Genomic DNA, 13,536 nt, shown 5'->3' with positions numbered 1-13,536 from the left:
GATGAGAAGAAATTATCTGTGAATATTCAGTCTGGAATTCTCTCCCCATGAAAGCAGTGGAGGCTGGGGTATTGAATACTTTTGAGGCTGAGTTGATATGTTTTTGACTGACCAGAAGGTTGAAAGTATAGCGGGGTAGACAGGAAATTAGAGACCACTATCCGATCAGCCATGATCTTATCAAATGGTCGAGCAAGCTTGAGGGGCTGAATGGCCTACACCTAATTCATATACTTGCGTGTTCAAGATCGTAACATTAATAGGTGTGTTTTAACTGCAGGTGTCCTGAAGATGGTGGTGGATGCAGCAAAGGTGGGAATGTCTGTTGTAACCCTGTGTGAGAAAGGCGATGAAATGATCATGGAAGAAACGGGAAAAATTTTCAAGAAGGAGAAAGAAATGAAAAAAGGTAAATGACTCTACACACAAACCCATCTTCAATGTCAGTATGTTATGTTGTATGAGACCAGTGTGCGTTTGAGGTTGCGCTTTTGCTTAATATTTTCAGTTTTGCTCTGAAGCAAACGTGATGTAAATGTTGCAATGAAGGATTTATACAGGTTCAGATACAAAATTGCCTTAAAGTGGAAGCGATGCTTTATGTAAATCGCCCACAATAATGAAGCATCTAAACTGTTACTGCCTCGGGGTGATCTATGGCCTTTAAACCTAGTGTGTTGTATGTTATGTGATCCACCGCATTATGTGCTTGAGCTGTTTATACTATTCGTGAATGTCATGAATGAATGTGATGTATGGTTAAGGTACATTGTAATGGACTGGACTGTCACACTGATGGATAGTATTAACAGAAAATCGGCAGGATTTATATTAAGATACCAAAACTTATATTTGCTCAAGTGATAACCTTTGTTATGAAGACTCCTATAAAGGTGCTCATGTTTCCTGGGTAAATAAAGGTGATTGTGAAATTGATCTCTGAATCACTGGTAAATGCCTCCATTTTCCCCCCCAAAAATTCAAAGTAAGCTAATTTTCTTGGCTACAATATACCAGATTTGCTTTCCATCTTGTTGCTGTCCAATGGGGCAGAAAGACCTTGTGTTTTGATCAATGAGTAACCATGTAGAATAAACACAATAGCTTGGTCTTTTTAATTGTCTGTTCAGTTAACCCCCTCTGTTATAAAGGCGTCAAAGTCAACACTAATGGCAATCTATTTGTGAGAGATTTAATTCTGGTCGTGGCTCATGTGCCCCTTTTATTTCAAGGAATTGCCTTTCCCACCTGTATATCGGTGAACAACTGTGTTTGCCACTACTCTCCTCTCAAGAGTGACCCTGACTACATTTTGAAGGAGGAAGATCTTGTTAAAGTGTAAGTACATTTTCAAGCTCGCATTGTGTTTGATTTTAGTGTGTTAAGTCGCTTCATAAAAATGTGAAATTGTCTAACAGTTGGATATAACGTTGGGATACCTGGGAGTGTCGTCAGTAAGGGGGCTGACTTCGACTCCAGTTTGATGTGTTCTGAGATGGCTAATCTGTCCAATGCACGATCTGCAGACTGCAAATAAATGTACGTATCGGTCATGTGTGTTTTTTTTTTGAAAGGCCAGTTAGATGTGTTTGCAGGTTTTTGCACTCTGCCATTTTTGTCTGTGTTCTTGAAGGCTTACTCCTCTGCCTTCGTGAATGAGCCATCTCCTATTTTGATCGATGGAGATGCTTTGAGGGCATCTCCAAAGTTTCAGCGGAGGTGGCTTTGAGTGTTTAGCATCTCCATGCTGGGCATGTTGGCTTACCATCTTCAGCAAATGCCCCTCGCACCGGTTTAAAATGGTGCCTCTACCTCATTTGCTGAAAGTCTGACAAAAGGCCAGACTTGGGGTTCCAAAATTAACCAGAAGATTGCAGAATCAGACTTCTGAAGGGTAAATACTGCCTGCCTTTTTCACTCAAACAAGCCCTGAGACTAGGAAAACAATTTTACTTACTTCCCGTAGCAAATGCCCCTCTTTCTGATTTTTAAAATGGCCTCACTGCCTCACACAAATGTAAACCTCCACAGCAGTCGCACACCTGGGGCTCTAATTAAAATCTGCTTGCATAGCGACGGTATGGACCTTTTCTGCACAGAAATAAGTAGCTCAGGCTTATTCCTTATTCCTCGCAAAAAAAATAGTAGCTGTTGGTTTGGATATTCTTCATTGAGAACTTGGCTTCAGAAGTTTTTTTGGGAAAAATATTGTGGTTCCCTCTTGTGCAGGTGAGTACTTCGGTTGCACTTGCTTCAGAATGGCGCCAATCTCCGGTTGCACTCGCTTCAGAATGGCGGCAATCTGGTCATGGAACGCAATGCCGCAAAAGACGCAAAGCCACGCAGTGAGAAGGCGCAGAAGCAACCCGCGAAAGGCGCGAAATTACAGCAAATCAAAATTGAAGGCGCAAATCGGGAATACTGATAGTTAAAAGCTGCGCTACAAATGACTATCAGCCAGGCAACTTAAAACGGGAACTTGTTGTTTGTTGTGGTGTAATCGGTGTTCACTGAGCGTAGGGGTGAAGTTCAGAAAACTTTGAAGCTATTTTAAATCTCAAAATGAAGAGACGGTGGCATGATCAGAGATACTGCCTATTTGAAGGGAATCTGAGTGCTCGGATAGGCATGAAAGATTACATAATGCTATTGGAAGAACAAGGTGTTCTAATCCAGTTCCTACTCATCATTCACTTTCACGAAGTGGTCACTGCAGACTGATCTAAGGGTGGCAACACTGCTTGATTCTTTTCACTTTTTTTTTGTTCTCTTCCCTGCTTCCTCAATCCAGGCACACTGAAGCCAATTGCAGTATCCCTACGCTGCCTCGACTGATGAGAATGACTCTGGTATTCTTGGCTTGTATGCTTTCGCCAGCTGATGCCATTGGAGGAAGCTCTTCATCCATAAACCTGTGTTTGTAGTGATGGAGGAGCTTTCAAAGCTGTGAATGAATAGCATATTTACAGGTGCAATATGTGTGTACGAGCTACAGATGAGATTTATGCCAATTTTGTTTTGCAGTGACTTGGGCGTTCATGTAGATGGATTCATTGCTAATGTGGCACACACTTTTATTATTGGTGTTAATAAGGTACGTTTATTTTGCGAGCACTATTTCTGGAGAAGTAATGTTCTGCCTGGTATGGGGGGGGGGGTGTATTCCCAGGCCGGGTGGTCAATAATGCCATTTAGGAGGCAGCATGGTGGCGCAGTGGAATAGCCCTGTTGCCTCACAGCACCGAGGTCCCAGGTTCGATCCCGGCTCTGGGTCACTGTCCGTGTGGAGTTTGCACATTCTCTTCGTGTTTGCGTGGGAAGAAGTAATTTCTTAAATTTAAAACCACCCCCACCCTCCCATGCCTTGCGCCAAGCAGGGAGGGCAGGCAATCTTTTACAGACCCTCTCCAATAGTAGTCTGAAACTACCCATTAGCAGATGAACAGTGACCTGCCCCCCTCAAGCAGAGAGGGGAAATGAAAGAAGCTCTTGTGTTCCTCCAGAACGTCTCCACAGTACTTTTTATTTTAAAAAAAAGTACCCAATTCATTTTTTTTCCCAATTAAAGGGCAATTTAGCGTGGCCAATCCACCTACCCTGCACATCTTTGGGTTGTGGGGGTGAAACCCACGCGCAAACTGGGGGAATGTGCAAACTCCACACGGACAGTGACCCAGAGCTGGGATCGAACCTGGGACCTTGGCGCCATGAGGCAGAAGTGCTGCCTACCTCTCCACCACACTGACCAAGGTCAGTTATTCAACACTATGATCATGGGTACAGGTCTGCTTTCTGCTATCCCTCTGCAAAGAACAAAGAAAAGTACAGCACCAGAAGCTGGCACTCTATTGTACTTCCACAATGCATTAAATTTACCATTTCTCCCTTTTTTAAAATTGACTGGACCAGCTCTTGCACTACTTCGTTTGGAACAAAATCATTTGGTTGTAATCCAGACTGAGCACTAGGGCAGGTTTGTAGGGAAACCAATAAAAGCAGCAGGTCTGGCAGCATCTGTGGAGAGAGAAAGAGTTAAAGTTTTGAGTGCAATATGACACTTTGTTTCGCGTTCCAAAGAAGAGCTATTGGTTTCCGCGTTAACGCTCCTCTCGCCACAGATGCTGCCAGACCTGCTGAATTTTCCAGCACTTTGTTTCCATTTCCGATCTCCAGCATCCACAGTATTTGCTTTTATTTGTGGAGAAAAGAGTTCTAGGTTAATGTTGCATTCAGACTAAATGTCTTTCATCTTTTCGCGCTTATTCAAAATACTTAATTTTCCAGGATACTCCAGTGTCTGGTCGCAAAGCTGATGTCGTTAAAGCTGCACACTACTGCGCAGAGGCGGCCCTGCGGCTCGTGAAGCCAGGCAATCAGGTAAAGAACTGGGAAAGGAGACCAATATTACAATGGTAAATATATTGTTTAGCCCATTCACCGTAGCAGCTGAAATTGCCTATTGAAGTTTCTGCCCTCGCCTTGCCCCGAGAGAAGCACAAGTTCCTGACTTTAGTTAAAATTATTTATTGGGGCCATCCACCCATGGTTAGGGTGGCAGTAGTTGAGCTTTAGGTTGCCAAAACTATGCCAAAGTTCAGACCTTGGTCTGATATTGACTTGGCTCTCTTTGATTGGGGATAGGGGTGAGTTTGCTTGTATGAGGCTACATTGTATGAAACTTGGGAAAGGGGCAACTTGGAGACCAATTCGAAGCCCAGGGGAGACATCTGCATTGGCCCATCGTAGAGCAGTGATTTCTGTCCTGCTCTCTAATTGGGTGGTGCCATGAGTAACCAGCATGGACCTGAAAGGGCAGAGAAAACGCTAGGAACACAAACTATTGATGGAAGTCAGAAATGTATTTTTTAATATTGATATTAACGGGAATTTTCTTGATTTCTTTTTTGCCTCAGAACACTCAAGTGACAGTAGCTTGGAATAAGATCGCTCAGTCCTTTAATTGCACTCCAATAGAAGGTGAGGTGACCGATTCTGATTTGCTGAGAATATACGTGCTTCTTCCAACTTCCAAAGAAACTCCCAGTTTTCCCAACTATTTAAAGCATTTTGTAACTGGAGCAACCCTTCAGTGCAGGGAATATCACATTCAACTGAAACACATCCACTTTTGGCTAGTTGGGAGGGGATTGCACTTTTCATTAAGTACACAATGAATTCAAGCTGGGTCATTAAGGGGAATTGGGAGTTTGTGTCCTGGGCCATATTCAGGATGGGTTGGGAAAATTCCTGGTAGCAGGCCGCCAACCTCCCCAGTTGACAAGGGGCATGGTAGGTACTCCGCCTGAAGGAGAACAATTACTGGCAGCCACATTGTTTGACAAAGGAGGCAAAAAGGTCTGCTGACCGTTGTGGTATGGACACAATGCAGGAAGATCCTGCTGTCTACATTGCTCTGGCAGATCATCTGTTGCTTGTGTTGTCTGTATACATGGCTTGTGGATGGAGGGATTTTAGGCCTGAGTATTTACCTGAAAGGGGTGAGTGCTTTACAATAAAGCAGTAGTCTGCTCTCCATTTCTGAGAAAAAGATTGGTGCATTTGTGGCTTTTTTCCAAATGCAAGTATTCAAACCAATTAACCGGGGATGTTTGAAATGCATCATTTAACAGGAGGCCTTGTGGCACCATGGGTAGCGTCGCTGCCTTGGAACCATAAGCTGCAATTTCAAGTCTCACGATAGGACTTGATGGCCACGGAAGATGCTTACGTAACGCAGCCAAACAGGTTGAATATCAACCAATTCTTCCAATTTATGCCAATGGCAGGCAGTTGGTGTGGGAAATTTCTGGTCATGTAACGGAAAGAACTTTAAGCCTCTACCATCACTATTGATGGCTCCAGACTGCAACATACTTGGTGCCAACAGCATAAGGTTTGATCCCGTGCTCTGCTTGAGGATGGACGTCATGGCACTGTGGGTCAGACTTGACTTCGGACAGACAACCCGAAGAAGATGATGATTAACCATGTCTGGTAATAAAGGTGGTGTTGAGGTTTGCAATTTCATAATGATTAATGTTGAATTGTGGTTTAGGATGAGGTATAAATACATGAATCCTATTTTGTTCACCGGGTAGGAACAGTGAGATTCTTTTTTTCCCCAGATACATTTTCTGAAATCATTCACTAGATTTTGTTTTTAAAATTAAAAAAATCCTCTTGACATCACTCCCCAGCTTATCTAGAAGGTGTCTGGGTGTGGATGCTGGGGTTCTCTCCCAAATGGTCAGACCTGAACCTTGATGGGATTCACCAACAGGCATTGTCGATGAAAAAAATGAAAATGAAAATCGCTTATTGTCACAAGTAGGCTTCAATAAAGTTACTGTGGAAAGCCCCTAGTCGCCACATTCCGGCGTCTGTCCGGGGAGGCTGGTACGGGAATCGAACCGTGCTGCTGGTCTGCTTTAAAAGCCAGCGCTTTAGCCCAGTGAGCCTGAAGCAGTGTACAGATGTCGATCGCTACTAGGATTCACAGAATAACGGGCACAGGCAGGATCCTGGGCTGTTTTCCTTGCACTATTTGAGGTGCGAAGACCAGTTTGTAGCGCACTACTCTTATCTCAGCCGAAATTAGATGTGATAGAACCTGGAGCATTCCTAGTCAGTACAGCTCAACCACTCCGAACCAGATTGAATGTTTTAATCTGCTGGAGCCTTGTATTCGCTGAAAAATGATCCTTTCAGCAGTGCCACACTCCTTTGGTGTCACAGTGCAGGGGTCAACCGAGATTATGTGCTCAAATCTTGTAGTGAGGCTTGAACCCATATTCTTTGAACTTGAATGCTACCAGCTAAGTATGCCCAGTGGTTTCAGATGAGATATTAAGCTGCAACCCCATCTAAATGGATATTAAAGATGCCACGGCACCATGCAGAGACCAAAATCCTGGCCAATATTCCAGCATTAACCAATACCACCAAAACTAGATTAGCTGGTCATGCATCTCACTTCCTGATAGCATCTTGTGGTTCTTGCTTCAAAAGTAAGTCATTGGAGCCCTGATGTCGTGGGAGGGTATTGAAATGCTGTACATATGCAGGTTAGATTTTTATGTCTCCAGAATTTGAGCTGCAATTTCTTTTTTTTCCAGGCATGCTATCACATCAACTTAAACAGCATGTTATTGATGGGGAGAAGACTATCATTCAGAACCCCACAGATCAGCAAAAGTAAGTCTGATCAGGGAGATACGGGTTTTGTTTGCGTGCTCAAAGCTTGGGTTTTCATTATATTTATTTAGGTTGGCATAAATGGATATTTTTCTGGTTGGCAAGCTGTAACAAATTGTGTGGCGCAGGGATCAGTGCTCGGACCTCAACATTTTGCAAAATGACTTGGATGAAGCGATTGAAGGTGTTGCGAAGGTTGATGATGACACAAAGATAGGTAGGAAAGTTAATTGTGGAACGGATATACGGAGGCTACAAAGACATCAATAGGTTGTGAGTGGGCAAAGACCTGGGAAATGGAGTACAATGTGTGAAATTGTACAGTTTGGCAGGAAAAACAAAAATCTGGCACAATGGAGAGCAGTGGTTTGCACTGCTGCATCACAGCATCAGGGACCTGGGTTGGATTCCCACCTTGGGTGACTGTGTGGAGTTTGCACATTCACCCCATATCTGCGCGGGTTTCCTCCGGGTGCTCTGGTTTCCTCCCACAGTCCAAAGATGTGCAGATTAGGTGGATTGTTGTTCAGAGACGTTTTAATGACTCCCATGTACCGGGGATAATGCCGGCCAAACTGGCGCGGGTGTCGATTTCTTTGATTTTAAAAAATGATCAGGATTCAACAGTGTGGGTCATATTGAACTATTTCATTATTAAATGTGGATGCCAAGTTTTTGCCAAAGGTTTTGGCGATGTGCTTTGAGCCCTGCCTTCCAGAGGTTGTATCAGAAGAACAGGCTGGGTTTGGACTCTTCGTTTTGGGCATGGGGGAGGAGGGGTTGGAGCAGTTCGGGGACATGTTTGTAGAAGGGACGTTCGCTGGCTTTGAGGAGTGGTTGAGCATGATCCAGCTCCAGCTCCCAAGAATTAATTTGTTTAGGTATTTTTGCGCAAGGAGGTTCCTTCCTTCCTCTGGATACCCTCTCCCTCGTTGATGGATAGGGTTCTTTGGCTGTTGAGCTAGGAGAAGGGAATATATTGAATATTTGTAGTCTGCTGTCGTTGGTGGAGCAAGTGCCATTGGATGAGGTTAAATGGAAGTGGGAGAGGGAGCTGGTTTAGATTTTAATGGGGCGGGGGTGGGGGGCGGGGGAGGGTGGTGTGGAGTGAGGCTCTTCATAGTCAGCTCCATCTTTTCATGTGCTCGGCTCAGCTTGATTCTGTTCAAGGTGGTGCTTGGGGCACACCTGACCATCGTACTGTTTCCCTTGGGTAGCAGACCGGTGTGATTGTTGTTCACGGGGTATGGCAAATCATACAAGTTCTGGTCTTGCCTTAAACTTGTGAGCTTTTGGGTCGTCTTCAGCATCATGTCAGGAATTCTTGGGATTGAGTTGGAGCCTTACGCTTTGGTGGCTTTCTTTGGGGTTTCGGACTCGCTGCAGATGGGGCGAAGGTGGGTGCTGATAGCCTGATGGAGAGTTCTGCTTGGGTAGAGGACTCCTTGTGTGCTGGGTGATTTTTGGGACAGTTGTTACAGTTTAGACATTAATATATTTGATCAGCCAGAATAAGAAAAAAGTTTGAATGGTCCTCCAATTTAAACAGTGCTATGCTTTCTATTTAATCTTGTTGCCTTGATTTGGCATCAATGATTCACAGGATTAGTTCCTGGGATGAGAGACTTAAGTAAATTGGGTTGATATTCTCTTACGTTTGGAACATTGAGACGAGATCACATAGAAGATTCTGAAGGGGTTTGACAGGGTGGATACAGAGAGATTGTTTCCCCCTAGCTGGGGAATCTACAACACGGGGTCACAGTCTCAGGACTGAAAGGGCGGTGAATATTTTGGAATTTGTGCCTCAAGAGGGCTGTGGATGCTCCATTGTTGAACGATTTCATGCTGGGGTAGGCAGATTTTTTTGTCTTGGGGAATCGAGGGATATGGGAAGTGAGCAGCCGAATGATACATTTGCAGAGTGTCTATATTGTGGTTCAGAATTGGCTTTGGCATAGAATCTTTGGACTGTTTCTACGTTGCAGCATTCATTCGGCCATTCAAGTCTGTAATTAATTGCTTTCTCCTCTCAATTAATTACCTTGTCTAATTCCACTTCTGCTTTCTCCCAATCCATTTGAATGACTTTCAAGTAATGTTTTAATTCTCTGCAAACTACTTAACGGATTCTACTTCAGTAATAGCTTACATCAGATAATTCCACAGATAATCATAACTTATGTAATAAAATAGTTTTTTCCCCCCATCTATCCTGTGCTGTTCCATTTCATCCCAATTTCACTGATCAATAGAAACAATCAATCCTGTAATATCACTTTATTATCTTCTTGCAGGTCACCCTTAATCTTAGTTGTGGGGAGAGGATTGGAAGGAGTGTAACCTGTACTTGTGTTCCTAGAACTCGCTGCCCTTTAGTGCAGTGAAGTCTGAATCATTGAATGGTTTCAATACGGAGATAGATACATTTCTGACTTAGAAAACGGGCTGAAGGGATGTGGACAACAGGTGAGGAGGTGGATTTTAGACCAGGAAGAGATCAGCTATGATTGAATTGCGCAGCAGGCTCAAAGGAGGGGCACATCAGAAGGGGTTAGAAGAGAGACCATTGCAGGTGACTCTGGCTACGACTGGATAGGTGAGAATTCACCCAGGTAAGTGGAGTTCCACCTAGATGGACGCCAGTTGAGATGTTGGGTGAGGATGGTGTGAGGGGCGGGCCTGATGTAGGATGTGGTTTATGACTTTGCTGAGGACCATTTTAGTACTGTGGCAATGGTGGAAACCTGATTGGAGTTTTCCTGTGGCACATGGGGAAATCCAGCAGTGTTGGATGTGCTGTTTGGGTGATGGTGCTGACTGATGTTCCTTTTCCTGTACAGGAAAGACCACGAAAAGACTGCGTTTGAAGTTCATGAAGTTTATGCTGTCGATGTGTTAATAAGTACTGGAGAAGGCAAGGTGAGGAATTGTCTCGTTATTGATCTTTAATTTGTTTTTCAAATTTGTTTTTTCCATTTTGTTGATGAGGTGAAAGGTGTGCTGATGGTTGGAATTATGAAGGAATGATGCTGTGAATCATATCTTGCTCATGAGTGAGTGGTAATACAGTGTGAACTTGTACCGTCACTTTTTGCCACTGAGTAAAATGAGAGCAGCCATGATGTGTATATAAATCCACTGTGGAGTGATGTCATGAGTTAATAACTGGTAATGGGTAGATTGCGGTACTGATGTTTACTGAATGTGTGTCCTTGTGCTTAAAAAGCATTCATGGAGATCCTTTATAGTCCTGCATTTGAGCATGCTGCATTGTTACGTTTTTGAAGTTTGGTTGTCCAAAACTATGACTTAAATTAGTTCCATTTAATAAAAAAAAAGTAAAATTCCACCCTGTCTAATCCTTTCACTAAAGCGATTCCAGTTAATATTGGCGAAGTTGAAATCTACTACAATAACCCTATTCTCCTTGCGCCTATTTTTTAAAAACAAATTCCAATTAAGGGGTAATTTAGTGTGGCCAATCCACCTAACCTGCACATCTTTGGGTTGGGGTGAGACCCACACACACATGGGGAGAATGTGCAAACTCCACACAGACAGTGACCCGGGTTTGGGATCGAACCGGGGACCTCGTCGTCGTGAGACAGCAGTGCTAACTACTGTGCCACCGTGCCCCTTTCCTGCTTTCTGTAACAGGAAATTCGCCTAGCTGGAACAAACACTTGTTGCAAAGACCTAACTTCATCCCGCATTAATTTTTCTTTTTCGTGTCCGTTGGTGCCTGGAGACCTTTTTTTACTCCTTTACTGTATTTTGCACTTCTGATTTCCTACTACAGGGGATGTTGTTTAATTATGGTAATGGTTAGCCATAGAACAATATAACCAGTCGTTGACACAGTGCAATCCAAACTCCTAGGTGGCTTTTGTTTAAAGGGAAGACAAAATTGCACAGTAGATGTGAAAACAGTGTGAAGTTGATCAAATAGTTTGGACTAGTGAGAAGGGAAAAATGGATTTTAAATACTCAAAGGAATAACGTCTAGTTGATTCTTTGTGTCAATATTTGTGTATGTCTGTGTTATAAAAGAACCTCATAACAATGGTTTGTTTTCAGGCAAAGGATGCAGGTCAGAGAACAACCGTGTACAAGAGAGACCCAACGCAGCAATATGGTTTAAAAATGAAAACATCCCGTGCCTTTTTTAGTGAGGTTGAAAGGCGGTTTGATGCTATGCCCTTCACTCTCAGGTATGTCTAGCATGTGACTGTTCATTTGTCAGGTTAAATTGATTGATTGAATTTTTAATGTGCAGATTTATTTTTTCTCCTGAACCTTGGAACATCGAGCTTCACCATTAAGACTTCATTAGAATGCTTGTAAAATCACGGCTTGTCTTTTCAAAGGGCATTTGAAGATGAGAAAAAAGCCAAGATGGGGGTTATGGAATGTGCCAAGCATGAGCTGCTTCAACCATTCAATGTGCTGTATGAGAAGGAAGGTGAGATCCTCTGAACTGTTTATATCCACTGAGCAAATTATAGAGGAATTTCACTTCCGATCCTTAAGTAAACAAAAGTAGTGCCTGTTGTAGAATGCGCCATTTTACTCCCACATTCAGTCTGCCCGCGATGTTTCCTCACATGGATATGTGGATGAGTTGAAACCTGTTTTCTAGCATCCTTGGTACTGTAACAGGACCCCAACTGTTCACACTATATTAATCCCAGAATAATACAGTGCAGAAGAGGCCCTTTGGTTAATCGAGTCTGCACTGACACATGAAAGCCATCTGACGTGTCTACCTAATCTCATTTGCCAGCATTTGGCCCATGGCCTTGAATGTTATGTGCCAAATGCTCACCCAGGTACTTTTTTAAAAATAAATTTAGATTAGCCAATTATTTTTTCCAATTAAGGGGCAATTTAGCGTGGCCAATCTACCTACTCTGCACATGTTTGGGTTGTGGGGGCGAAACCCACGCAGACACGGGGAGAATGTGCAAACTCCACACGGACAGTGACCCAGAGCCGGGATCGAATCTGGGACCTCAGCGGCGTGAGGTGGTTGTGCTAACCACTAGGCCACCGTGCTGCCCTACCCAGGTACTTTTTAAAGGATGTGAGGCAATCCGCCTCTACCAACCTCCTGGGCAGTCCATTCCAGACCTTCACCCTCTCGGTGAAAAAGGGTTTTCCTCAAATCCCCCTTAACCTCCTGCCCCTCACCTTGAGCTCGTGTCCCTCATATCTGACCCTTCAACTAAGGGGAAGAACTGCTCCGTATCCACACCACTCGTAATCTTGTACACGTCAATCAGGTCACCCTTCAGTCTTCTCTGTTCCAGTGAAAACAATTCAAGTCTATCCAACCTCTCTATGAACTTAAATGTTCCATCCCAGGCAACATTTTGGTGAATCTTCTGTGTACCCCCTCCAATGTCATTACATCCTTCCTATAGTGTGGTGACCAGAACTGCACACGGTACTCAATGTCCTCCCTGCTTTTGTAATCGATAATGCCGATTGATAGAATCGCGTGGTTCCACGTGCCTTTTTCACCACCCTATTAATCTGCCTTTAGAGATCTGTGGACAAACGCTCCATGGTCCCTTTGTTCTTCGGACTTCCCCGTGTCGGACCTTTCATAGCATATTTCCTTGTTAAATTACTCCTTCCAAAATGTATCACCTCGCGCCTTTCAGGATTAAATTCCATCTGCCACTTATCCGCCCACTTGACCATCCCAGCTATATCTTGCTGTAACCCAAGGCACTCAAACCCCACTGTTAACCGGCGCAGTGGTTAGCACTGCAATCACAGGGTGCCGAGGACCTGGGTCTGATCCCAGCCCCGGGTCACTGTCCATGTGAAGTTTGCACCTTCTCTCCGTGTTTGCGTGGGTCTCACCCCCACAATCCAAAGATGTGCAGGCTGTGTCGATTGGGCACGCTAAATTGCCCCTTGTTTGGGGGGGGGGGTGTAATTTGGTACTCTACATTTAAAAAAAAACTCAGTTAACCAACCACCCGGCCAATCTGTCATCCGCACACCACCCAACACACACACACGCACGCAGTCATTCATGTCATTTATATAAATGACAAATAATAGGGGGCTGAACGCTGATCCCTGCGGTACGCCACTGGTCACTGGCTTCCAGTTACTAAAGCAGCTGTCTGTCATCACCCTCTGTCTTCATAACCCAATTATGAATCCATCTTATCAAGTCGCCCTGTATCGAGTGTGCATTTGCCTTCTTTATAAGTCACCCATGTGTGGGGCCTTGTCAAAGGCTTTGCTGAAATCCATGTAAACTACATTAACTCACTATCCTCATCGACCTACCTGGTCAGCTCCTCAAAATTCAATCAAATT

General features: G+C 44.0%; 1 protein-coding gene across 1 annotated transcript in view; it reads left to right on the top strand.

Moving 5' to 3' along the window:
• The window catches only part of LOC119958130 (proliferation-associated protein 2G4-like), a 48,848-nt gene that overhangs the window by 8,529 nt on the left and 26,783 nt on the right, over positions 1–13,536 (top strand). The window contains exons 2-10 of the mRNA XM_038786409.1: positions 281–409; positions 1,233–1,338; positions 3,025–3,094; positions 4,285–4,377; positions 4,914–4,977; positions 7,116–7,194; positions 10,038–10,116; positions 11,275–11,408; positions 11,565–11,659. Coding sequence (XP_038642337.1) covers positions 281–409; positions 1,233–1,338; positions 3,025–3,094; positions 4,285–4,377; positions 4,914–4,977; positions 7,116–7,194; positions 10,038–10,116; positions 11,275–11,408; positions 11,565–11,659 — 849 coding nt within the window. The remainder of the gene's footprint in view (positions 1–280; positions 410–1,232; positions 1,339–3,024; positions 3,095–4,284; positions 4,378–4,913; positions 4,978–7,115; positions 7,195–10,037; positions 10,117–11,274; positions 11,409–11,564; positions 11,660–13,536) is intronic.

Source organism: Scyliorhinus canicula, chromosome 28, assembly GCF_902713615.1.
Source record: "Scyliorhinus canicula chromosome 28, sScyCan1.1, whole genome shotgun sequence".
Lineage (NCBI taxonomy): Eukaryota > Metazoa > Chordata > Chondrichthyes > Carcharhiniformes > Scyliorhinidae > Scyliorhinus > Scyliorhinus canicula.
Note: the sequence above shows the minus strand (reverse complement) of the source record. Positions and strands in the feature narration are given on the sequence as shown.